At 56.6% G+C, this 26688-nt stretch overlaps 5 protein-coding genes across 5 annotated transcripts; 4 read left to right on the top strand and 1 right to left on the bottom strand.

Annotated features, from left to right (window-relative positions):
* Window positions 1–261: 261 nt before the first annotated feature.
* Window positions 262–2943, top strand: D7B24_006627 (uncharacterized protein; the record flags this gene model as incomplete). Its single annotated transcript, XM_028640753.1, has 1 exon — window positions 262–2943. One exon carries the CDS (start codon window positions 262–264, stop codon window positions 2941–2943), a length of 2682 nt encoding a protein of 893 aa, XP_028495033.1.
* Window positions 2944–4593: 1650 nt separating this feature from the next.
* On the top strand, window positions 4594–5663 carry HIS2 (histidinolphosphatase; the record flags this gene model as incomplete). The annotated part of the gene is made up of 2 exons (XM_028640754.1): window positions 4594–5298; window positions 5424–5663. 2 exons carry the CDS (start codon window positions 4594–4596, stop codon window positions 5661–5663), a joined length of 945 nt encoding a protein of 314 aa, XP_028495034.1.
* A 348-nt stretch (window positions 5664–6011) lies between these two features.
* Window positions 6012–7140, top strand: D7B24_006629 (uncharacterized protein; the record flags this gene model as incomplete). Its single annotated transcript, XM_028640755.1, has 2 exons — window positions 6012–6026; window positions 6088–7140. The coding sequence occupies 2 exons, from the start codon at window positions 6012–6014 to the stop codon at window positions 7138–7140; spliced, it is 1068 nt and encodes a 355-aa protein (XP_028495035.1).
* A 9297-nt stretch (window positions 7141–16437) lies between these two features.
* D7B24_006630 (uncharacterized protein) lies at window positions 16438–22457 on the bottom strand (the record flags this gene model as incomplete). Its single annotated transcript, XM_028640756.1, has 7 exons — window positions 16438–16699; window positions 16788–20213; window positions 20307–20328; window positions 20399–20545; window positions 20603–21189; window positions 21242–21646; window positions 22405–22457. The coding sequence occupies 7 exons, from the start codon at window positions 22455–22457 to the stop codon at window positions 16438–16440; spliced, it is 4902 nt and encodes a 1633-aa protein (XP_028495036.1).
* Window positions 22458–22891: 434 nt separating this feature from the next.
* On the top strand, window positions 22892–26130 carry WDR36 (WD repeat-containing protein 36; the record flags this gene model as incomplete). The annotated part of the gene is made up of 3 exons (XM_028640757.1): window positions 22892–23002; window positions 23055–25728; window positions 25787–26130. 3 exons carry the CDS (start codon window positions 22892–22894, stop codon window positions 26128–26130), a joined length of 3129 nt encoding a protein of 1042 aa, XP_028495037.1.
* Window positions 26131–26688: the final 558 nt, after the last annotated feature.

Raw genomic sequence — 26688 nt, forward strand, 5'->3', positions numbered from 1 at the left:
TTCAGTCCGGGGACCCTGCATGACACAGTCGCGTTGTTGTCCCCTAGAACGATGTGGATTCCAGTACCATGTTTAGCGCCCATCACAGCAATCATCACCTTGCCCCCCTTCAACCGCCTTGCCTTGGAGGCCCCCTTAAGACCACCCTAGGTCATCGTCGTTGAAACGCGACAATACCCGCGTCCATGCCGCTCGCCATATCCACAAACCAAGAAGAACTTCGACCCACTGATCACATGCGACTCTCGAGGCCGACCGACCATGTCTTTTTCCTCAGAGCGAAGAGCATCTAGCACGAGACGCCAGTCGAGCACCAACCTCAGCCCCCGAGACCGCGATGTCGACCTGTCGCAATCATTGAATAAACTCTCCTTGTCAGCATCGCCTGCAGTCAGCAGAGCGCCGCGAAGCCCCAGTGCGCTGTCTCCTTACAGATCATCTGCTAGCCGGTCCTCGACCTCACCAGCGCCTGGAAGCACATCAGGCCGTAGCCCCTCTCTGAACAGAGCCTCTCCGTCCCGATCTTCCACACCCACGCTCCTGCGTAAAGCATCGACCAGTTCGCTGCGCTCGGCGAACGGACGTACTCCGAGTCAACCACCTTCTCGCCGCTCAAGCTTAGCCCACGTCTCCTCGCCATCCCAGACGTCTGCCGTCACGGAGGAACCCCCCCGACCACCACCGACTGCCAGCTCAGTCGCAAGCGAATACTTCAAAAACGAGTTGAACTTGTGCCATGTTCTCTCCACGACGCAGCAGACACACGCCGCTATCATTCTCTCTGACGCGTGCTACGGACATCGTTACTCCCGCCCCAAGACATCGCGCGCCGCCCTCAGCACTATTGTTGAGCGTCCCGAAAGAATCAAGGCTGGCGCCCTCGGGGTAGCCATGGCATACGTGCGCCTCGGAGGTCGTCATTGCGATGGCGACTATCCAGCTCACCCGAGGCTCGACCCGACCTCGATACCCACCATACCTTTCAAGATTCATAAGACGACGCGCAAGCTTCCACTTCTCTCGCCTGCCGTGACGAACGTGCATGGTTCTAAGTGGATGGAAGAGCTAAGAACCATGTGCCGGCTTGCCGAGTCTAAACTCGCCATGGGCGGCAAGGAGCTGGCGAGGCCGGAGAGCGGCCGGACTGGCGACACGGGCGGTGCTGCCAAGCTCCACGAAGGCGACCTCTACCTTTGCGCTGACTCCCTGGATGCCTTGGAGGGCGCTCTCGGGGCTGTCTGCGAAGCAGTCGATCTGGTCTTTTCTGATGGTCCGCGTCGTGCTTTCGTTGCAGTTAGGCCACCGGGTCACCATTGTTCCTCATCCTACCCATCTGGCTTTTGCTGGGTGAACAACGTGCATGTTGGCGTCATGCACGCGGCGCTAACTCACGGGCTGACACATGCTGCCATTATCGACTTTGATTTACATCACGGCGACGGTTCCCAGTCGATAGCGTGGCAACACAATACCCGTGGTGTCTCTGCCGCCAAAAACGCGCAAGCGTGGAAGAAGACCTCCATCGGCTACTTCAGTCTTCACGACATCAACTCCTATCCTTGCGAAATGGGTGACGAGGAAAAGGTCAAAAATGCCAGTCTGTGCATTGAAAATGCCCATGGCCAAAATATGTGGAACGTACATCTTCACTCGTGGGGCTCGGAGGCCGAGTTCTGGAAGCTGTACGAGACAAAATACACTGTCATACTCGAGAAGACACGCTCTTATCTGCAACAGCAGGCCGCGCGCTTGCGCGCCAATGGCCAGATGCCCAAGGCTGCCATCTTCTTTTCTGCCGGCTTCGACGCCAGTGAGTGGGAAACCAAGGGTATGCAGCGTCATAATGTGAACGTGCCCACCGAGTTCTATGCACGCATCACACAAGATGTGATCAGAATAGCCGCGGAGGAGGGACTGGGTGTTGATGGCAGAGTCATCAGCGTTCTCGAAGGCGGCTACAGCGACAGAGCGCTGTTTTCAGGTATTTTCAGTCACGTCTGTGGCCTTGCCGGTGACCAGTCGAACCCTGGACCACCAAGTGGTCGAGGGGGCCTGGCGTATGAAATCAGCCACAGGATTGGCATCATAGAGGAAGGGGAACCTGCAGTTCAGTCAACCAAGCCCGCTGGACCGTACGAGCCACTACCCGAGTCGCAAAACCTGTCATCGCTACACGCATATGACCCATCATGGTGGTCGAGTGCAGAGCTCGATAACCTCGAGGTTGCCATGGGGGTTCCTCCTGTTGAACCCAAGATGCCGCGTTATGCGACACCACCAACCTACTCGTCCCCCACACAGGCGTCGACAGCTCGAGTTGTCAACCCTGCCAAGATGCGTCGAAGCCTGTCAGGTCTTTCGGCACCAAATGGACCCATCTCCCGACCTCCAACGCCTCCGGCTCCCGAGGTGCCGTGGACTGTTGCTGCGCATGAACTCAGCAAGTTGCTCATACCCTCTGACCGACAGACCGACAGCTGCACGGCCGAAGATCTCAATGCCGAGGCGACCCGGGCGCGCCGGGACCGGCAGTCCCTCCTCCAGCCAACAGTACCGGCACCAGCAACTTCCGCGAACGCTAGTAGCCGACCGTCGTCCCGCATGTCGTTGCGTGAGCGCAAGCCCGCCAAAGCAACGGCATTTTCCGAAAGCGGCAATGGCGCGAACGATGACAAGCACCTAAAAAGTCGCAGAAAAACCGTTGCCGGAGCTGCTATTCTTGCCACGGACGAGGTAAGTCCTTCGCACTTGAATGAATTGGGTCAAAGCGGCACTGACGCGTGGACAGCCATCTCCTGGAGTGTCCCCCATTCCTGCTGCTTCACCCAGCTCTCAGAGGACTGGCCGTCGGGTGAGCGCGGCCTCGATGATGACCACTATACCTCCTGCCCCCGAACCGAACACAGCTCGCGGCAATGGGGGTTCTCAAGGGGAATCTTCTAGTGCCAGGCCAGACATGCTGAAGAGTGGCAGGGCACCTGGCGACAATACTTCACTCGCCGTAAAGAAGACGAGAACGCCAACTGCCACCAGAGGAGGGCCAAGCCGCGGACCGCGGGGAGGTAAAAAGACTACGAACCCCAGAACCGAGCCAAATACCGAGCTTGTCAGGCCTGTCGGGCTTACTCAGGCGTCATTGCCTAACCATGGCCGGCAGGTCTCAGCTCATCCGCCAAGTGATGATCTGGACAAGATTACAACAGGCATGAAAAAGATCAAGATCAATCTCATTACGAAGTCTCAGAAGGAGGAAAGAGCGCGGTCGTCACAGGCAGCGGCAGCGACAGCAGCAGCATCAGACACCCGACCGGAGCACGGCTCAACAGGGGACCAGTCTGCACCTCAACCTGCTTCCGAGTTTCTACCTCAGCCAGACGTCGCTATACCGCCAGTTGTTGATGAGACGACTTCGGCTCTGGCCGTTGGGGAAAGTGCCAAGCCCCAGCCGGCATTGACAGTTAAGCCTGCGATAGGTGCTCATGAGGGCCCAGTGAGCGCGCAGTTTCCGCTTTCTTCAGACGTGCCTGAGCACAAGGTTCTGCCGAATAATTCCTTTGCAAGGCCGGCATCTTTTCAGAAGGCACAGCAAGACGGCGCGGACCAGAACCCTGCACTGGGACTGACTTCTGATACGAGCCCGGGGATGTTTGTAGCTTACCAGGCAGAGGGCCCTGCACCATTGCCTGTACCGCAGCAGGGGTCGCTGAGATGGCTTCCGCCCAACACCTCAACACCTGCCACGACGAGGCGGACAGATCTTCCCGTCTTTACCTCGACATCCGCCATTCCGTTTGCTGCAGCACAGAAACACTCGCAATCAACGGCCCACGAAGAAGGTCTCCAAGAGACAGGCGCGAAACGAGAGCAGCCACGTGAGACCTAGCATTGCCATCTCAAGGCGAGACGCAATTCGCTGGAGCTGGTCAGGAAACCTCCTCCCTTCTAATGTCGCCTACAGACATGGCGTCGCAAGGATTACTTTTCTTTTCGTTCGTGTTTAGGCTCCTATCTTCGCAAGTTCCCAGCTGGTGGTGTTGAGTCTGGGTAGTGAGTCTGAGCTTTTAATCGGATGTTGCTTAGATGCCATCCCTTGATACCCTTTTCACGCCTCTGTCTGCTACTCATTCTATCGAGCGAGGGGCTAGTGTGCGCTTGCATTTCTTGCAATTCGTTTGGTGTGGCCTGGCACAGTCACACAGACATGGCAGAGCGCCACTGGTCAGCTGTCGATGGGGGAGGGTACCCCTTTGAGTTGTAGTGACTTCGTATGGATATCATGACAGGGAACATGATCAGGCACGTTGCGAGGATGACTGGTTGAGATTTGTCGGTGGGGATTGTCTGAATAAAAAAGTGGGATAGCGACTGGGTGAGCGGGGGCAGTACATACTACACCTACCGTACCGACCTTATCTAGGCTAATTACCCTACCTAGGCAACTTTGTCTTCACATGCGCCTGCGCGCGATATCGCTGTCATGACCACCAGCCCCGACATTGCTTACCACCGCGCACCCCGTTCTCGCCTCCACCATCGTCAGCAAGCAGTGTGACCAGGCGTTGGAACTGTGCACGATTTCTCCAGCTTGACAACATGGCGTTTACCATGCACTCGCACTCGGGGCAATTCTGCCCCGGGCATGCCAAGGACCAGCTCGAAGACATCATTCGTCATGCCATCAGCGTGGGATACAAGACTATGGGCCTCACTGAGCACATGCCCCGACTGCAAGTCTCAGACCTGTATCCAGAAGAGCTCACTGGCGATCCCGACGAGGCCGTCGCTGTGCTCACACCCCGCCACGAAGCCTACCTCATCGAGGCTCAGCGCCTGCAGGCCAAGTATGCCTCCCAGGTCCACGTCCTGATCGGCTTCGAAGGCGAATGGTACCGCCCCGCCTACGGACCCTACATCACGACCCTCGCCGCCCACCCAGCTGTCGACTACTTCATCGGCAGTATCCACCACGTCAACGCCATACCCATTGACTACGATGCCGCCACGTACGCCCAGGCACGAGAGTCGTCAGGCGGTACCGAGGAGCGCATGTACGAGCGCTACTACGACCAGCAACACGAGATGCTGACCGCCCTGCGGCCGCGGGTTGTCGGCCACTTTGACCTGATTCGCCTCTTGAGTGAGGATCCCGGACGAGACGTGAGCGCGTGGGCCGGCGTCTGGCAGCGTATTGTGCGAAACCTCGAGCTTGTCAGGAGTTTCGACGGCTTGTTGGAATGCAACAGTGCCGCCCTCAGAAAAGGTCTGGCCGAGCCGTATCCGAACCGTCTCATCTCCGAGGTATGTTGAAATGGCTATGTATTCGTCCCGCAGTTTCCTCCTTTCCCCTTCTCTCTCCCTTTTCTTTTTTTTTTTTTTTTTTTTTTTTTTTTTTTTTTTTTTTTTGCAAACACTAACCACACCAGAAATGGTTGTCCATGGGAGGACGCTTTACCTTTTCCGATGACAGCCACGGCATTGACCAGGTAGCGACCAACTACTTGCGCAATATCGAGTATCTAGAGAGTCTCGGTGTATCGACCGTATACACTTTGGAGAGGCTGGCCCCGGCGGCATCATCCACTCCAGGCACTAAGGCTACGCTCGCTGAGAAGCCGGTATTGTTGTCGACCTTTCGGGAGACGCTGGCTCTCGGACAGCCGTAATATGATGTATCGCGCCTTGACATGCGGTATTGCTGTTTTCGAATATTGATCTCATCCTGTATATAGTCAACTGGTGGGCGGACTGACTGGATCGTCTCGCCCGTGTCAGTCCTACCAGGTGCATTTTCGAGGGCCGAAAGCAAAGCCGGCATCTAGAGAGACGGAGCGGCAAAGCCCGGCTGCGGAGCCCCGCTTTTTGTGAACCGATACTATGTCCCTCTGTACAGGACCCGTGACCATGACATGAACCCCTCTCAGCTTGCTCCAACTGTCATCCTTCTCTCATCGTCAGCTCGAAGAAATTTGAGGACATTGTAGTTGGAAGATTGGCTCGCCACATCGCACATGATGAAAATCACAGCCGTAAGACTCTCTTTCCAACGCGTAGCATATTCCCCTCAATCTCACCGCCTTCGTTCCCTAGCTCTACGTGTATCCCATCAAGGGCCTCCGCGCCATCCCCTTGACCACGGCAACCTTTACCCGGCAGGGCATTTTGCACGACCGCACCTTTATGCTCCTCAAGGTCCTTGAGTCGGGGTCGCTCAAGCGGATGCAACTGTCCGACTTTCCGGCCTGCGCGCTGTTCGAGCAGCAAATCGTGGACGACACGATCCGCGTGCGCTACCACGTCCCCGACGTGCCGCTGGCGCCCGACCATCCGCTGCAGCACCAGCCCCTGAGCGTGCCGCTGACGCCCGAGGACCTCGGCTCGCTCGACGAGGTCGACGTTGACCTGCACAACAGCCCCGTGCGCGCCCGCAGGGTGGGCGACGCGCAGGACGCGTGGTTCTCCGCCTGCTTCGGCTTCCCGACGACGCTCGTGTACATTGGCGACGGCCGCCGCGCCGTCGTCGGCCCCAACTTTCTACCGCCCGGATCCGGCGCGCCGACAAAGCCCAGCGCGGGCTGGCTGTCGGCCGTCTCGTCGTACGTCGCACATTTTACGCAGCCCACGGCGCCAGCGGGTGAGGAGGAGCAGAACGATGTCTGGCTGACGTTCACCGACTGCGCACCCTTTCTCGTGACCTCCGAGGCCTCGCTCGCCGCCGTCAGCGCGCGCCTGCCGCCCGACACCCCGGCCGAGATGATCAAGTTCCGGCCCAACGTCGTCGTCGACGCCGACGGCGCGAGCGAGTGGGACGAGGACTTTTGGGCCGAGCTCGGCCTGCCGGGCGACCGCCGCCTGCAGCTGACGGCCAACTGCGTGCGCTGCACGTCGCTCAACGTCGACTACGCCACGGGGCGGACGGCGCAGGGCGAGGCGGGCACGGTGCTCAAGAAGCTCATGAAGGACAGGCGCGTCGACAAGGGCAGCAGGTGGTCCCCCGTCTTTGGGCGCTACGCCTTTCTCGCGGGCCGCGACCCTCTGGTCGTCCGCGTCGGTGACGGGGTCGACGTCGTCAGGCGCAACGAGGAGCGCTCCGTGTACGACTGGCCCATGCACAGCAAGCCTCCAGTGACAAGGCCGGCGTGAGGGACGACGACGAATCCAATTGTACCCATGTTGCGTCGTCCACGCGTAACGTTGCGTTTGCGTGGCAGTGTGGTGCAAGCGAGCAAGCGAGCGCGGCATGACCCCTCTCTGACACCGCTGCCACGTCGCTTTCCAAAAGCTGGCCCTCTCTCGCTTCGGCCCGTCATCGATGGGTGCCAGATGAGACCCGATAGCCAGGCGAAAGGGGCGGCGGCAGCAGCAGCATTCTAACATGGCACGGCGTGGCATGCCGAGGGACACGCTCACGTGTCTTGTCAAGTGAATGGCCACGTAGAATTGTGTACTATGACATGACGTCAGGAGCCACACGTCATACGTCGCCTGCGTGTCGGCATGGAAAGGAGAGGCTGAACACTGGGCGACTGGTGATACGACATTGTGACTGATGCATGTACAGAGACGTCTGTGCAACCAAACTGGCAACCCAGATGTCCCACGCAAACCAACATGGCTCCACGCATCTTTGATCTAAGGGTACCTCATTGCCGGGATGTAACTACTTCGCATCAGGCGGCAGGTCTACGCAGCGGGATGGACCAGTCAGGATGTCGGCGGGAAGTTAGGCACAAGGAAGACCACCTCTTGCACGGTATAAGCCAATTATACCGGCTGTCCGAATCAAAACACAAACAACACGTAGCGCTAAGCATGTTCAACACCGAGAGGCAAGTTCTGTATTGTCATGCTACAGTACAGACAGTCTAAGACGGGGAAAGGGGTATGTATTCCGACTGAGGAGAAGAAAAAGGGGGGGGGGTATCGGACCAGAAACTCCAAGACGCAACGTCAGATAGGGCAGATAGAATTCGAGGGAAAAGAGCAGAGGGGGGGGGGGGAAAGGGCACATGAAAGCTTGCCCAGCCATGACAGCTAACAAAGGTTGTCGTGTTGTTGATGCCAGGCTGAGTCCAGGCAGTCGGGGCAGCGAGATCCGATGAGATAACACGCCAGTCGGATTCAAAGGGAAATGGCACCATGGGCCTGGTTGGCGACGCTAACCAGGCTCGAAGGCCCCCTGGAGCTGGGAGAGGCGATCATTCGAATACTTCCCGCCAACGTTCTTCGAACGCCATGGTGGGGGCAGACGACAAGGTGGTGGGTGGGTGGCGAGACCGGCTCGGACTCTGACAGGCTAGACGGACGACAGGAGATGGCAAGAAGTAGCCGTCAAGATACAACAACGGACCAAAGGGCAAAAGGGGCAGGGGGCAGAAGTGTAGATAACATCAAGGAGTTGACCGGCGTGGGCGAATAAAAGAAATAGGTGAGGTAAGGGTACAGGATAAATAGCAAAAAAAGAGGGGAATCGGACCAGAGCCAAAGGAGAGAGAGAGAGAGACAGCGAAAGGTACACAAAGAGGGGGCCATGGAGATCGCCAGTAAGCGAGGACGATGGTGGCTGAGGAGCGGCACAACCGAGTGACGCCCATGGCGATCGGCGACAGCCCGAGTGGTCCAGTAGCGGTGTCTGGGCCCCAGCGTCTTTCAAATGTGCCTGGCAAGCCTGGGCATGTTCAAGCCCTCCCCCCCCCCCACTCCTTCTGAGCCACAGGAGCCACAGCGGCCCACGTGCGCTGTGCAGGTCGACTGCAGCATCAGTGCAGGTTCCTAGAATTGGCGCCAGGCATTTCCCCTGTTGCCTGTTTGGCCCCCCCTGCCGGGTCTTGTACTGTAGAATCCCATGTCGACATGTTCATTGGCTGCGTTCTCGTTGTTGTTTCTCGCCGACTCGGGTCGCGTGGCTCCTGAAGATGCTCCGCGTCCGTGTGCCTGTCCAGCATCTCGTCAAGGTCTTTCTGTGATGCCGAGAGGAGAGGGGCGGAGTATGGAGCCTGGGCCAGCGGAAGTACCAGAGCCGAGCAAGCGCCATGTGGGTGTCTTGAGGGACCCAGGTCGACAGAAGGGGGGGCCGAAAGGATGTAAAGATCGAGCAAGGTCTGATGACCGTTGATGGCGCGCATGCTGACGAATGGATCGAGGCAAGAAAGAAAGCCTGCAACAGTGCAATTGACTGACCGAGTGTCCAATACACCAAAGCCGCGTAGTCGTGTCGTCCAGGTCGGGCAAGCGGTTCGGTTCGTCGACTCTGGGTCTCGGGGAGGGGCCAGAGCAGCTTGCCATGGGCAGATGAATGAATGTTCCTTCATTTCCAGGGCCCATGGCCAGTCGCGTCTCTCTCCAGTCGCAGTTGTCTTATCCACGTCGTCTGCCACACGTGAATATCCGAGTCAGCTTGCCTGCAGCACTAGGGCGCCAGCAAAAGAACTTTCTGAGGGAAATGAGCAGAAGCCACCGGGCAGCCACCACCCACCGCCCCTCCCCCGAAGGGCCCGACACGCACCCACAGGGCACGTTATCCCCCCCCTACCTCCTTCCTCCCCCGTCCGCCCTGCCGTTGTTCGTCCCTGCTTGCACCGCCGGGTGTCATTGCAGTAGTAGGCGAGCACTTGTATTTCCTACCGATCCAGAGTGGTGGGTCCACCCCGGCGGCGCTATGCAATCTGCTCAAGGCATGTGCAGAAGAGCGACAGGGGAAGCGCAAGGTGACGGAGGAGACAGAGGATGATAAGACAGGCGAGAGAATGAAGCAGCGTCCAAACGTACCTGCATTTGATGCCACAACAGAAAGAAGTGAATGCCCGTCCAATCAGTACCACCGTACGTACCCTCGAGGCCTGCAGTGGTTGAGCCTCGAGATCTGAACACCCCGCCCCCCCTAGGCGGCCCCTCTTTCAGACGCCTCTGGTGCATGGGCGGCACGTGTGAAGTCTGCAGTATTGACATTCAAAGATCCACCAGTGAGGACCAGAATGACAGAGGTTGCAAGTCCACTGGATCAACGTGTTATCCGATTTTATGAGCTTGAAGGAGTGTGCACATGCGCCGGCGACCGCCATCGTAGCCGCCTCGTGATAGATCTTGCGTCGTTGCAGGTGGGTAGAAATGTGTGTTTCTTTGGACCGGCAGCCGAGCCGACGGTAGTGGATTTTGACAGGCGCGGGTTTTGTCCCAGATGGGCACGTTCGGGAATCTGGGAACGAGTCAGTCAGGTTTCACCATGGCATGTCTGTCCAGTGTAGACAGCGCCGAGGAGTTGCACTCACGCTCGCAAGGCAGTGGTTTGTTCGACAACAGGGAGCCGCGGCAGGTTGTCCGAGGTCAGCGGAGGACACAATTCCAGGGTGTCTGACACACGAAATGTCCAGCAAGTCGGACTGTGTGTTTGAGACGCGAAAGCTCGGGAACAAGGGAACGGTCGCTTGGTTTTGTTGGAAAAAAATTAATGTCTTTTGCACTCGACCGAGGCAAAGCGTTACGGTCCTTTACTCAACAGCCAAAGCGTCAAGAGAATGCGGCTGCTCTGGGCTGTAATCCCATCAGCAGCGATGCTTTTAAACAAGGCCTTGCTCCAAGGTATCCCAAGGACGCCCTCGATTTGACAATCAAACACAGTGTCTGGCGGTGGTGCTGCTGCGAGGCGCCGAGAGACTGTTTGCTTGCTGGCGGCTTCGGTCCACCACAGGACAGGATTCGTCAGGGCGTTCGGAGTGATGCGTGACGTCGGGAGGCGTTCGATTCGTAGAAGGGCTGCCTGACCGCTATTATGATGCAGTGTCAATCCAGATTGCACTCGGTTGCGATGATAGTGAGGCGAGATGTGTTTGCTGTCGCTGGGACGCTCCTCCTGAGTGGCTTACACTTCTACTCGTGTGTATCACCCAACAAGGGGGTGGGGACGGACAGGCTGTTCTTGCAGGCGGATGATCGTGACGCGGCTGGACGGGAGAATATAGACGGTCCAGCAAATGGACCTTCTCCGAGGCAAGCTCGTCGTGTGCAGTTGATGTGTCGAGGGGACGGCCGTCTTGTCGATGCCGGGAAGGATGGGGGGGAGAAAGTAAAGTATTTGGCTTTGGAAAAAAGGCAGGCAGCAGAGGTGTTGAGTGGTTCGGTCGTATGGAAGCACGTCCTGGAAGGTGCAGTGACCATCAACAGCGATTGAGGAAGGTACTTCAAAGAATGTCAACAGGTCGAGAAACTGGCATGATACCGGCGGTGGGGAGGGTTGAGTCGATATCTTATGTATCATGGAGAGCGTCGTCAGAAGGCACGACATGGGAGGGCAACGAATGAAACTGGGACTAGCCGTCAACGCCGGTCCAGCATCTGTCATTGCGGCTTGACATGATGGCCAAGCTCGGGGCCAGCCAGAACAGACGTACCAGGACCTGCGGACGGGAACCTCTGGGTACCGCCCGGCTGGCCGACCGATCTCCACTTGCAAGACGACAACAGAATTTGAACCTGGCCGGCTTCCAACTCTCGCGATGGCGTGTCCGTACAGACATCCAATGTTCTTCTGCCTTCTATTGGGGCGGGACCCCTCTAGTGGTGCTGCTTCCGACCTCACCAACCCTGTCAAGACCCGCGCCAGCCCTGCATTGACGACCCAGTACCTAGCAGCCTGACCACTGGTAGCCAGAGGCTGATTGACCATGGCATGGTGATGGAGTCGCAGGCTGTCAGTTAGCCGCGCCGCGCCGCGAAATGCCGCCGTGGCCCAATGACCACCTACCTTAGCGTACCAAGCCGTCCAGACAAGCTGGGGTGATCCGACAGGGGGGGTTAGCAGAAGGAGGGGTTTTCCCGATGTAGCATGGTGTATTGTGGTTGTCTCTGATCTTGGGGATGATTGATGGGCCGAGGGGCATGGCATTTCGTGGCTGATAGCCAACTTGGCGATCTACCTGGACTTGATCATGATGTCTTCGCATCGGCACCCTTGCCGTGCGAGGTTGGGAATATCCTGACGCCCCAGCCTTGCAGCCAGTCCGTCGATCGGCCTTTGCCTAGAACCACCATGGCTCTTGTCACTTTTAACAGCAGCTAGTCCGTTGCAGGGTTGCTGGCTGGCTGCCTGCCTTTGCTTGCATCGTCTATCAGATCCAGGCCTCAGACCCTGACCCTGAAGTGGGCAATGGGTAGTTAGCACGTTGGACTTAACTCGTTCCGACTAATCAAGGCCGGGCTCAGGTCCATCCGGGACACCCAAACAAACCAAGCAGCAGCTGTACTGCAGAAAGGTGGAACTGTGGCCCTCCCGCTGCTTGAAGTTCACAAGCCGGCAAGCAGTCCAGCGGGTCTGGGAATGTGCAAATACAAAGTTCACCACAGTAAAGTGAGCCAGGGTGCAGATCGGCGTGTTCCTGGGCGCCATGCCTGCCATGGTGCGCGTATCAGATCGACAGTTACAACAGGGCCCTTGCAGTTGCAGGCGCCTCACGATGATCCCATTTTGGTCTGGCTGTGGTTCGGGGGGCGGGCCCATTCTGCGACCTGCGACCGCATTGATACCAGAAAGAGCTCCCTTCAATCTCATGAAGGGTAAAGCTCGTGGTGTACCGTTCGAAGCAAGCAACCAAACTGCAGGGTGGCGTGCCAGAACCGACCATGGTCCAGAGCGATTGTCTTGCCGTTTCGCCTCGAGTCTCGCACGCCTGCAAGGCGCGCCGTTGACAAGGCGAAGCTGGCGGCCTGACGCTGAGGGGCGGCACTGTAGCATCGTATTTCTCGGTAATTGGAGGCTTGACTTTGACATCTTTAGTGTGTGGCTGGCCGCGGCCCTCAACAGACAGCGGAGGTACATGGTAGCTGGTCGTTCGTGTCGGCCATCTCTGTCCGTCATCTCCGCTTGACCAGACATTCGAACCAGACGGGCCAGGGGCGGGTCGGGGTGATGACGGGACGTTGAATACGACGACAGCTTTTCCCCTGTTCGACAGGCACGTTGTCCAGGTTGGGGGCGGGGGGGGGGGCGAATCGTCTCTTGTCTTTTTCGCCATTGCACTCGAGTCGAGTTCCACGCGAAGCGCAGGCCAAAGCAGGTAGTATCGGACCTAATTTTTCTTTCTTCTTCCCTTTTCGCGCCACGATTTGAACGAGATGGCCCATGTTTGAGGAACAGGGCTCGGCGCGGCTCGTCTGATGTCTGTTCCCAGTGCCGAGAAGAGTAAGGCGGGGCTTGGTAAGGTGGGCTGCATGTGGATGCGAGTGAAGGTGCATCCAACAGGATAGATTGGGCCTACTGCGCATGGTCTATCGAAAGGTAAAGCTGTGATGTGTAACAACCGACTACCCTGACCTCACGCACAGAACGAAAGGACGGACCGGGCTGCAGGGCGCTACGGCATGTTGACCTTGCCCTTGAGTAGCATCAGGAGGCTGACGAAGCGGCGTACTGACAAGACCGTAGGCGGAATCGATCCGATATGAGAAGGGATTCGGAAGGGGAGGGGTGTCCCATCGAATTGGCACTGAGGCTTGAGCAGGAAGGGGGGGGGGGGGCGTGCGGGGAGAAGACGCGCGGTTACGATGCAGTCAAATTCGATGTCAGAGGTTAATGACTCCCAGGGATGGGGAGACAGCGGGGAGATGGGGCCCCTCGCTCAAGCAGGAGGTGACTGCCATCCACATCGGGATCACGAGGCTTGAAACTGTGTCAGCAGCTGTCGAAGCTCTTGCCCGGTGCTTTTCCGACCCCAAAATATCAAACGTGACGTCGTCGTTGTTCGTCATCATCGGTTATCGTCGTCATGTAACCTTCTCGTGGGGTTGCCCGTTGCACGTACTCTCGTCTGTCGTCACGTTCTATTTGTGGCATGACGTGACTCTCTCAACATGCGCCTGCGCACCTCCCTCCCCACACCCTCTTCGACCCCCTCGTCTCTCTCTAAAATGACCTTCGAGGCCAGGAGGGTAGGTACTTTGGGATTCACAGTCCACACGACTCGATGATCCGTGGTTCGAGTGACAGGGATGATGAGGGTAACTCACAAGTCCCAATGTGGCTTACTTTGCTTTAGTTGTCACTCATTTGTCGACTCTTGGAAAGAGATCCAGGTAGGCCTGTTGTTGATATGCCCGGATATCAGATGATTGCGCGAACCCCTCCCGTCCTCTATATGGCCTTGGCCTTTAGTCTACAATGGCCCCTCCTCGCTGGATTCGATGCCAATCGCTAAATGGCTCGGCACGTCCCACGAACCACAACTTAAATCCTGTCACTCAAAGGGCAAGAGCAGCAGAGGCTTCGCCGGCGACGGCACTATACACCGGATCACGGCGTCATGATAATGAGAATGCCGAAGAGCAGCTCTGAGAAGCATGCCGACCTGGCCAGCCCGTCCGTGGTCTCTGGTCTGTGGTATGTGGATAGACTCTGATGACAGTACCATCGCCCCGTAGCACGATGTGACCTGCAGCAAGGGTCGACCTGCAGCAGCATGTGCTTCACCGTTGGAGGCGTCGAGGGCGGCACCTGCACTTTGCTGGTTAAGGACACACCACCTGAGCTAAACCTGTGCCCTCCTCCTTTTGGTCTTTTTGGGCTCAACGCCTCATCATTCCTGGCAAGCACCAGTTCCGGTTGACTGGCAAGAACTGAGCCCATGACAGGGTTGGTACGTGCATGGGAAGGTACATGTAGCAAGGCGAGGCAGAGGCAGGCAGGTGTGAGATGCGGTGGAGAGATCAAACGAGTGAGCGGCCCTGTTCCCCCAGATGTGCTGCAAATGAGTGCTTGCCGCCCATCCGCAACGTCAGACGAACCATCGATCGACACCCCGTTCTGCAGCTGAAGCCACACCCTCCATCATGGCCATGCTTACATGCGATCGCCGGCATGTCGTCTCTCGTCAAGAGATGAAGGGTGCAACACAGGACCACGATCAACGCCTTTTTCACTGTCGGGATTGTAATGATCTCGCTGTCCAGGGGTTCGGTGCCGAGGAAATACAGAGTTGCAGGAGGAGCACGCGCCCGCGCGAAGGAACAGTGACAGGCGACCAGCGAGAAAGCACCCTGCAAGCTCCACCCAAGCATCTGGCATCTGGGGCATGCAGGCATGTAAGTATGTCCTTCTCCCCCCCTTACCCAGTATCCTAGGCACCTAAGGTACTACCTAGGTACCTCAGGTGCCTAGGTAGGCAGGCGAGGTACCTGAGCGCTGGACAGGTGGGCGGCCCAAGCATGGGTATTTCCGCCCCCCGTCACCCACCACCCTGCTTTCTCTCCCACGAAAAGGAAAGCAAGGTAGCAGAGCTTTGACACACCACTCTTTGACCACCGCCGGACGCTTGTCCTGGTGACAACCACATGGCTCGACATGGTCATGGTCTTCTTGCAACAACAGCTCGAGGCGCGAGCGGCCCATATGGCCTTCCAGAAACCCTAAAATCCTCAAAACTCCTCTCCTCTCGCCCCCTTGCCAGCCCACCCCCCCGGCAAAGCAAAGGCGCACCCACCCACCGCCATTGTCATCTCCACTGTCGGCCGCAGCCTGACACCCTTCACACACCGGGGACAACCTCGTCCGATGTGCGCACGCGGGCGGTCGTCTTGCTCGCCCGCCTGCTTTGGCCCCCCCTCCCCAATCACCTGACCACCAACCCAATTCTCGCGCATCCAAGACAGGGCCTCATACCCGCTTTGCTATCCAGATCGTATCCCACAAGGGTCATCAGCCAGACTTTTCGTTCGATGTGCTGACTGCTCCGCCGCAGAAAATTCTCCATCGGCTCACCTGCGACAGTCACTCCTGCCCCAATCTCTCCGTCTGGAACCGGCAACCAGCCTTGTCACGATGCCGCCTCGATGGGCCAGTTGCCCGATCCGAGCTCGGCTCCGGCTCGCCCGTCATACAACCTGCGGCATCTCCTCGTTTTGTCCACGTCACAGCTCCCTTGGAAGCCATTCCGATCATCACAGGCCGGGGCTGCGTGCACTTCCCAAAAAGAACCCCCCGCAAGAAGAAACTACACGAAAACACCTCGATTTATTTCTCCTCCTCTTCTTGACGATTGAATGGTTTATGATTGATGCCATGTGTATGGATCTACGTCTACGTACCTCTAATCGTGAGAGTGACGCACCTTGGATAACACTAAACCCATGATTGCCTCCATCCACGTACAGTCGTTCTTTGCAAAGCCTTCCCCCAAATACGCGTGTCGTCCAGACTCTTTAAACCGGATATACAACAGCCGGCGATCCAGAATAATGATAAAATAGTCGGTAGTCATGCGCATTGTTGTGTCTATTGCCTGTTTTTCTTTTCGTCTCACCTATGCCCTCCTCATTTTGGTAACCGCGCCCGCCTGCAGGAGGAGGTCAGGATCAGATCAACTTGTCCAAGCATTGCCCCCACAGCCCGTGTCGCGCGTGTGTCCACATTGACGCTCACGCGTCAGGGCGCCAGATATGCAGTCCTCCTCGTAATTATAGCGATGGCTCGGACGGCTGGCCATGTCCTGCGTTCGGTGTCATCGCTAGCTCCGTGCTGCTCTCGAGCACATCACCCGCGGTGATATCGCTTAGGCCAGACACATCGCCGGCCTCTCCCGGGACGGTCTTGGGAGCAGATTGGCGTGCGAGGCTCTTCATTTCCAGCCCGTCCGAATCGACGTCTTTCTTCTCTTGCTCATCATATGAGAAGAGATCAGACAGGTTGATAGCCAGGAAAGTCTTGGGCAATTTCACCCTGGTAGACCAGAAGAATTAGCATGACAACGCGCGCCTCGTTTGTGGGTGTGACATCGTGCCGAGATCTCACAAGGAATAACACTCACTGGTTGAACTTGGCACGCAAGGTGCGGATCACCTCCATCCAATCGGCATGCAAGGTCAAGCTTCGTCGAGGGGCGCAGCTGATGGAGTGCTTGCTGTCGAGCTGAACATCGAGAGGATCGTATACGTGGCAGCCAGGGCTGATCGTGATCCTGATGCTGTACGCAAAGGTAGCCTCATCGCCGCGGGTGGCCACATCAGCTGGCAACTTTGTCTCTGATTCGTAGAGCTCGAAGCAAATCTGCGAGAGATAGTCCAGTTCAGGGATGGTGCTCCGCTTGATCTTCGTCTCAAGGCCACCCTCCAGAATGGTGTTGAGTAACGTGTAAATGTGAGACTCCTTGGTGAAGTAGAAGAAAGACTTGGCATCATTGGAGGCTTGCATCTCCTCGAGGTCCTGAACAATCTCCTTCAAGAGGGGTAGCGACGTCAAAAGACCAATCTCGAGCTTCTCTGTATCGGAGATGCCGTACTCCTGCGGGCAGATGAAGTCAAACAGCATCTTGGCCAACTGGTACAACTCCCGCAGCGGCTCAAACCTGGCGTCCGTCTTGGCTTTGGATTGTGTGTTGCCTTTGTATAGGTGGAAGTACTGTTCCGGCGGGGCGCCCTCGCCGACATGACGTAGGCCATTGAGGAAGGATCGTCGACGGAAGATGCGACGAACTGAACTCGAGCTCTTGTTGCCTTCGGCGGTCTTGTCAGATTTGTCCAGTATATCCCGTCTATCCTCTCGCGAGTCTTGCGATACTTTGGCTTCTTCCGATTCCTTGCCAGCAGATCTGCCTTCCTTGCCCTCCTTGATACTGCCTTCTTTGAAGCTGCTCTCTTTGCTGTCTTTGTTGTCCTTGATACCGTACTCCTCCTCGAGCATTTGCTTTGGTGGCGTGAAAACCCACTCGAGAAACTGACGGTTGTGCAAGGCGTCAAACTTCATGGTATCGTAGAGCTCTGAGATTTTGCTAGGATCAACCTTCTCCCCATCACAAAACTCTTGGAAGAGCTTCTCCCAGCGTTCTCTGAAGAGCTCTGCATCTTCACCGCAACACCAGCGGGCTTGTATGTTGTTAATCCCATTGGCCTGGGACAGGGCGGACGACATGGAGCCAGCCGACGACTCACCTGGCTGGCTCTTGTCTATGCTAGGGTTGGATATGGCATTGAGAGAGTTGACGGCCCCACTATACAGTTTGCCAAAATTGTGCTGCATCACGCGCCGATGGAAGTTCATCAGCTGAACGACCCGCGTCTGAACCTCGGAGGGCTCAGGCATCTTGTCCGGCCAGGCAAATTGCGATGGCCGCTCGTTTCCCTTACGTAGTAGACCCTTGAGCTTCTTCTTGACCTTGTCCATTTCGTCCTTGGCTGCGTTCGAGTCATCCAAAAGGTCTTTGCGAATCGTAATGAAGTCATCAGGGAGATCCTTTCGTCCCAGGAACGAAGAAGTCCAGATCTGCGCGCTGGTCGTCACCCGTCGCTCTGAGCTGCTGTACACATGGACCTCGTCCAGTACGTCGCGGTTTAGCAGCATGAAATCATTGCGCATATTTTCGCCCAGTTCCTGTGCCTGATACCTGGCGGAGTGCGTGGGCTCGCCGCCCCACTTGACAATAAGCTGGAGCTTGTCCAGGACCAGACTTTCCTCTGCGGCCGTAATGCGGGACATGGTGACCCCTGAGAGTGAGTCGTGGCGTTTGGGCGTTGTTCTCGTTGCTGGATCGGTCTTGGATTGACTTTCATCCGCCTTCTCAGGGAACTTGGCTTCCACACCCTCCTTGAGAATCTGGGCAACCTCTTCCGGAGGCACAACTTCATCGGTGGCCTTCTTGCGGAACATGGGCTTGATCTGAACCTTGGTTCCTGCCCAGCCGCCCTTCTTGACCAACGCATTTCGCAGCGACTTGAGCTTGTTCGGGTCCTCAATGCCTTGGGTCACTGCAACATCCACTGCGTGGATGACGCTAGCCAAGGCTGCTTCTCCTATCAGGAGAACCTCTTCCTGATGGCCCTTGAGCAATTCAATGAAAGGTGCCGTGTGGAACGTGAACTTGTACTTCTGCTTGGGGGTGCGGTCTGCATGTCGGATAACAGAAACGATGCCCTTGAGCTTCCAAGAATGTTTCGGTGGTGGTGGTGGAGGAGGAGCCGGTGCCTCTTCTGGCTCGGGTGCAGTATCACCCTTCAAGGAGGCAGCAGCGGAAGCTAGTGCTGATGGTGTCGCCGACGGCACACTGCCAGGGCCCGTCTCAACAAGGGGTGGCGGTGGCGGCAGGGACGAGGGACTCGAGCCAAGGCTCATGGCGCCCGAGGTTGCCGCAGTCTCTGACTTGGTGGTCAACGTTGACGGGGGGGGGCGGAGTTCGTCAGTCTTGGGCTCCAGCAACCCCTTTTCCGCCGACTGACTGGCGGGCAGCTGCCCAGTTGACTTCGTAATGGGCAGCGCAGCAACGGACGCTTGGCCATTCTCCTTCTCTTTGCCTCGCAGAGCCAGTGGGTCGATCACATCCGAGACAGCGGGTGAAGGCATGGGAGGCGTCACACCGCCTCTTCGTAATCTCTCCTTGACAAACAAATCTTTGAGGATCTTCGCAGATTGCTCGTAGTAGTCATCATTGTCCTTGACAAAACTCCAACCGTTGACATCGATAACGTAGCTCTTGTCATCGGCTCGCAGGAAGTCAAACCCACAGACCCGTTGACCGAAGGATGTTGAAATTTTGCTGGCGATTTCCCTTTCTTCAGGGTTGAGCGCAGTGACATAACGTACCTCCTTTCCATGAGTATTGCGTCGGACGACGCCGTCAACAACGGGAGACTTCCTGGTTTCGGCATGACAATAGTTGGGTCCCACTGTGTAGGCCTTGACATCCTCGGCGTTCTCAACTCGCATGAACTTTTCGTACAAGTAGCTGTTCTCCGGTTCAAGAATGGCGCGCGGAACGTTCAGTTCCGGGTCGTACTCTGAACTCTTGTTGCCGATTTTGCGGAACAGTCTCCGTGCTCCTCCACCACTTGATTTGGGGAAGTAGATGATGATGTTATGGTCTTCACCGCTGACTGGCTTCTCAACAAAGGGCTTTTTGAGGAGAGCACCGTCGACGCTAAGTATGTCATCGTCGTCGAGGAGCTCAACCTTGTGGGGCGCGCATCTCCAACGAGGCTCGTCGGGATCAAAATCAACGCCAGAGACGTCCTTGATGTATTTCGCAATGTCGGGCGTTAACATACTGGGACCACCATCCCGATTGACCTCGAGTCGCTTGGGCGTTGGAACTCCGATACTGTCAAGTAAGTGCAAACAAAGGCGGCGGTCCCACAAGAGTTTCTGCATTGGTAAATCATTGACACAGAACGGTTTCCTGGCCTTAACGTATGAGATGGCCTTATCGAGGGGGAAACCATCGGAGTAGAACGAGATGAGATAGTCACTAGGTCAGACTTGCATCAGCATGAAATTCGGCAACTCACGTCACGGCGTGGCCTATCGACGATCATCAGATGCCAACAAGGGGAGCTCTTACCACATGGGCCAGTTTTCGAAGTCTGATATTGTGCACTGGTCAGCCGATAGTTTTCGTTGGACCTCCTAGACATCCATTCCATGGGCCCATACCTTCGTCAAGGATGACCTTGTCGCCGAACACAACAACATCGAATTCCCTATTGGCGATCAAGCGGTTCAGGATGTTCCGGCTGGGCTTGCTTCTCGCCTTCACGTCCAAGGCACAGATGCCGATAACACCCCACGGCGCGGGCTTGGCTGGAGGGGGATTAGACGCTGCACTGACACGTTGGTAGCTACTTATGTCAGACTGACCCTCTTCTCTTTCTTTGTGATACGGGCCCCTATCACTGCTTGGGCTGTGGCTGCTGGCCGCTGTGCTCCCGCTGAACCTTCTCTTGGCCCGGCTCCTGGACCTAGTTGGTTGCGATCTGATGGTCGAGTCGGTGCGGACTGGGGCTGGTGTGCGCTTCATGACATCAAGGGTTTCGCGGGGGGCTAGGTGCTGGTTTGTAGAGGATGTCATAACGGTAACGTTGGACAGTTCTGGGTTTGGAGGCACAGAGCCAGCGACTGGCTTGCCAGAAGACATGATGCCGGAGACTGACCTAGGGGCGGCACCCGTCTCGGATCCGGCGGCAGATGCAGCAGAGCTCGGGGCGACGCCGCGGGCAGAGGCAAGAGAATACACTGATGATATGGAGGCGCGCTTAATGTCGGAGTCGGTGAAGGACGATCTCGTCGTGAGGGGCCGGTCGGGCTGGAATGTCGAAGTCGAGGAAGATATGCCAAGTCCGGACCGCGTCACATCAAGGTCTGGGTTGGGGCTCTTCTGGACTATGTCGCTCGCAAAGGATTCGGAGTCGATCCCGGCTTCGACAGACTTGTTGGAATCGCGGCGGCTACGACAGAGAGACGAACGAGGGCTTCTGAGGGGATTCGAGGAAGCGGCACCGGACGCTTGTGAGGGAGGAGGCGGGGGCGGCATAGATAGACTGGCAGGATCTGCGTGTGCGTCTGTGGTTCCTGGCTCGGCGTGACGGCTTTTCCTGCTGAGGGCTGTAGCTGTACCCGAAGCGAAGGACGAGAGGGTGTGGGAAAGAGAGGCAGAGCGTTTGGAGCGGTCGCGAGGGCGTTGCACCGGCGTTGTGGCAGCTTGTGTCGGCGTCGGGGTGGTCGAAGTCGACGAGGTCGATGGTGCACCCGCAGACGAGGCCAACGTCGCAGAAGAGGCCGAGGTCAATACTGACGACGATGTGGTAAGGGAGCTTGCAAGAGTCGAGAGCGTCCGGGGTGGGGATGCAGGTGTGGATGTGGTTTGCAACTGGGACAGGCTTGAAGAATTGTTCACGGCCCGCCCTGTGCAAGGAGCCTGCTGGTCCATTTTCTTGTCGCTCCGGGTCGACGGCCGCGGGGCCAAGACGCAAAACTCGAGTAACTCTGACAAGGCCGACCGACTGTCAAGCTTTGGGCCGCCGCTTTGTTCGTTGGTGTCTTTTGAGCCCCGCCCCGCTTCAACTAGGATGCTTTGCACAGCGATAGGTCACCGGCAAGACGGAATTGGTTCCCCTGTGGCATGACACATGGGACAGGAGGGAAAGAGGAAGTTCACAAGATGCCAATTGCCGTTGCAGCTGCGGTTGAGACTCTGCCTGATAGTCGTTGTTTACTGCTGCAGGTCCAGCAAGCAAAGGGTGAACCAAGGGAATGGAAGAGGGGGGAGGGGGCAAGGTCTAGAATCCAGGAACTTCACCAAGCAGGGATCTGCAGTGAGGCCTGTGATAGGTGCGAAGAATGCCCCTCCGACCAGCTCTGGCCCTCGTGGTTTCCATCTTCCCACCTTGAATCAGGAACTGGTGAGAAGTTAAGCGTGGCACTGCCCCATTCTGTATGACGGCATTGTCCCTATATTTTTTCTTGGTGGCTGGCAGCAGTGCCAACCAAGTGAGGTTATCAAAATGCGACCTTATGTAGGCAATATGACGATGATCTCATGAGCCAAGACGTCAATCCAGTTGCCAGGATATGAGACACCGAAAGCGGCCTTCATATGCATGCATCTAAGCAGGTCCGAAGGGTCGGTGAATGCCTTTTTCCATCATGGTCGCGTGACATACGAATATGGGGCCCAGTTCACAGCCCGGCCCTCTAGAAGCGGTTGAAAGAGCATAAACAAGATAAGTCGTGTTGGCATTTCAATTTTGTATGCTCATGATGCGAGGCACTTGAATCGTTTACGCAGTACGGCTGGATTCAGATTGGCTAACAAGGTCAGGTCTGAAAACAAGCATGCACATAGAGGTTTATGAGACAAATCAAGCAAAGTAGTACAGTACGTATAGAGACCCACATCGCAGTTACATGGCAAGGAGGTACCTCAGCTGAAAGTACCTCCTTGTTCAAATACCCCACCTAAGTAGGTACACTCAATACACGGTGTGGCACAGTCCACTCCGCCAAAGTTGTCCAGCCACATGTGGCATGATAAGATAACGAGCGGAAAAAAATACTGGACAAGGACTCGCGAGTGCCTCCAAAGCCCAATTCGTCGCGAACGAAACGACATCGCCCATACGGCAAATAACCCTATAGCTTGCGCCGACGATGCCTCACTCAGACAGCGACGGCCCTCTGAGCAAGAGGCAGAAGCTCAATGTTGTCGCCAAAGATGCCGCCACTTCAGAACAGGCGTCACGCATTTTTGCGCCCTTCAGAGTATGCTTTCAAGCTCCTTTCGCTTTGCGCACGGCACCCTAACACATTGCAGACAGTCGGCCTGGTCTCTCCTACCAATGTCCCATTCACCTCCATACCCCTCGGAAAGACCACCTATCAAGTGACCACCTCTGTTGGCCGAGCATTGCAGACTTACGACTTGAAGAGGGGCCTTAATCTCGTCTTCGTCACCCGCCCTCAGACCCCCGCCGACATCACCGCCACATGTGCCTGGAAGGAAAAGGTTTTTGCCGCCTGGGGCGACCGAAGCCGAGGAGAAGACCAAGGGCTGTGGTCTTTCCATCGCGGTCGAAGGTCCGAAGAACTGGAGCTTCCCGCTGATCTCGACGAACCCATCAAGCAGATCTTGATCTTTGGCTCCTGGATGGTCGGATGCGCGACCACGAGGCTCGAAATCTGGAAGACCTCAACCTTGGAGCACTACACGACGCTTCACACCCTAGCCACCAAGAAGGGCGACAACGAGATCACTGGAGGTGTCACCAACATGCCTACGTACCTCAACAAAATCTTTGTAGGCCGCAAGGATGGCTGGGTGGAGATATGGAACGTGAGCACTGGCAAGCTCATCTATACTATCCTTCCACCCTCGCCCGATTGTGGCTCGGTCACTTGCTTGCAACCTTCTCCGGCGCTGTCTCTTCTCGCCATTGCTTATTCGAAGGGCCGGCTAGTCGTCCACAATATCCTTACCGACAAATCGATCATTCAAGTCAATGCCGGCAACGAATATGAACCCGTTAATGCAATCTCGTTCCGCACCGACGGTATGGGCGCAGGCCACGATGGACGCAAAGACGGTGTCATGGCAACCGCCACTGCTGCCACTGGAGATGTCACCTTCTGGGATCTGAACCACGGTGGCAGAGTCATGGGTGTGCTGCGTAGCGCCCACAACCCTCCGGTCGAGGAAGGAGCCAAGGTCCGTGGCGGCGTGAGCAAGATTGAATTTTTGTCCGGCCAACCCGTCATTGTGACGAGCGGAATGGACAACTCGCTCAAAACCTGGATGTTTGACGAGTCCCCCTTCTCTCCGATCCCTCGAATCCTTCACCAACGAAGTGGTCATGCGGCGCCCGTCAAGTGCCTGCAGTTCCTGCCTACTGACTTTGACGGCGCGGAAGCCGGCAACAAGTGGCTGCTCAGTGGTGGCCAGGATCGAAGCCTGTGGGGTTGGAGTCTGCGACGCGACGGTCAGAGTACGGAACTGAGCCAAGGCAACATTCGCAAGCAAGCTAAGAAGCACGGCATTCTTTCAACGCGCGCCTTGGCCCATGGCCCTACTACGAGCCTAGAGGACCTCAAGGCGCCGGAAATTACTTGCATTGCAAGCTCGCTCAACCGCGACGGTGGCATTGGAGCCATTCCCGGTAAGCAGCCTATTTGGCAGAAGCGCAGAGACAACAAGGCACAAAGGCTCGACGCCGAGATCAGTGGCATGACGGGCTGGGAGAGTGTTGTTACGGCTCACGTTGACGATTCGTTCGCCCGCACTTGGTTCTGGGGTCGAAAGAAGGCTGGCCGCTGGGCGTTCCCTACGGGCGATGGTGCTCATGTCTCAACGGTCGCCATCAGCCCCTGTGGCACATTTGCTCTGGTCGGTTCCGTCGAGGGTGGCATTGACATGTACAACCTTCAGTCCGGCATCCACCGACAACGCTTTCCTGCAAAACTTACTCCCGCACAGGCGCGAGAGATCAGGATCCAGCAGCTCAAAGCAGGCGACGACTCGATCCAGGTTGCCGGCGGCGGCTTTTTGCAGGGAACAGGTCGCCATACCAAGGCTGTCACCGGCATCATTGTTGATTCCATGAATAAGCACATTGTCTCCTGTTCCCTGGATGGCAAGATCAAGTTCTGGGACTTTTTGACGGGCAGGCTGCTTCAGCAAATCGATTGGGCACCAATGGTCGGCATAACCGGAGGACGTTACCACGCGGGTAATGATTTACTTGTGTTCGCCTGTGATGACCTTTCCATCCGAGTTGTGGATCTCGAGACCAAGAAAACAATCCGCGAGTTCTGGGGTTGTGAGGGCAAGATCAACGACTTCTGCTTCTCAAACGATGGCCGCTGGGTTATTGCCGCATCCGACGACTCGGTGATCCGAGTCTGGGATCTCCCCACGAGCCATTTGATTGACGCCATTCGCCTCGAAAAGCCTTGCACCGCCCTGGCCATGTCCAGTACCGGCGAGTTCCTGGCTGCGACTGTCCAGGGTGAGCTCGGTGTGACGCTTTGGACAAACAAAACCCTGTACAAACATGTCCCGACGAGACAAATTTCCGAGAAGGAGGTGGCCACAACGACTATGCCGACCGCGTCAGGCGAAGGCAGCAAGGGCCTTGTCGAGGCGGCATTTGATGACGAGGCCGAGCCCGAAGAAGACGATCCTACCGTGGCACCGGCGATCGATCAACTCAGTTCTGACATGATGACCCTGAGCTTGGTGCCGAAGAGCCGCTGGCAGACATTGCTCCACCTCGACCTCATCAAGCAACGTAACAAGCCCACTGAGGCTCCCAAGGTGCCGGAGAAGGCGCCTTTCTTCCTGCCTTCCACCAGCGGCGGCAAGCCGACGCCTGCCCTCGAGGGTGCGGCAGACACGGCACCCGAATCCACGTCCCGGATCACGAAGCACGAGCTTGGACGCGTGCAGGATATCTTTACCAGTAGGCTGATGGATGGCGCCGTCTCCGGAGACTGTAAGCTTACACTTCTTCTCTCTCTCTTGACACAATTGACATACTGACCTGGCTGCAGATGTTGACTTCATCGAACACCTGAAATCGTTATCTCCTTCAACGGCAGACCTCGAGCTCCGCTCCCTGTCAATTGGTGACATGAGCGGCAACGAAACGAACGGCTTGGTACACTTCATCAAGGCTTTGACAAGCCGTCTCAAGTCTCGTCGGGACTATGAGCTGACGCAGGCATGGATGACTGTATTCCTGAGACTGCACTTTGACGTTGTCATGGAGAACGAGGCATCGCTGGCGGCGCTGCAAGAGTGGAAGGCCATGCAGGAAAGCGAGTGCGCTCGCTTGGATGGGCTGGTTGGGTACTGCAGTGGTGTCGTAGGTTTCCTGAGGAGTCCGAGGACATAGCGGATCGTGCATTGAATCTCAAGCGTATTTTCTCAAGTACTGTTGACTCTTGACCCGTCCATCTTGATCTGATGTTCTTTTGCCTTAAGATGAAGCACCTAGAAAGTATGCACCCTGACATTATGACTAGCAAAGGCCGATGCTGCGCACTCCCTGTGAAAGAGAGATTCATCCTGGAGCGCTTGTTACATTTTAGTTCGTTGTCAAGATTCAAGGGGTCTTCATGCCACGAGGTTCACCATCTTTCTTCAGCAACATCATGTTTCAAACAACCGGAGTTTCCAATGTCAAGTGTCATAATAGACCCTGGAAGTTGTAGGAGTACGTTACCACCAAGATCCTGCTCTCGGTGAAAGGTTCGTTTTCGTGACGCCTGGTCTTGAAGACGTACAGCATACAGAACAGATAGACACGTTGCCGTCGGCCGCCTGATAAGCAAGCTCATGATACGCACCGTTCCCGCAAAATATGAGCTAATCGTTATCATCACGAGAAGAGTCCAATGCATTGTGACTTTTTTCATCTTGGTTGATCGCTCTCCCGTGGCGGACAGTTTTT

The sequence above is a fragment of the Verticillium nonalfalfae genome (assembly GCF_003724135.2).
Source record: "Verticillium nonalfalfae strain VnAa140/NRRL 66861 chromosome Unknown scaffold_49, whole genome shotgun sequence".
NCBI classification, from domain to species: Eukaryota; Fungi; Ascomycota; class Sordariomycetes; order Glomerellales; family Plectosphaerellaceae; genus Verticillium; species Verticillium nonalfalfae.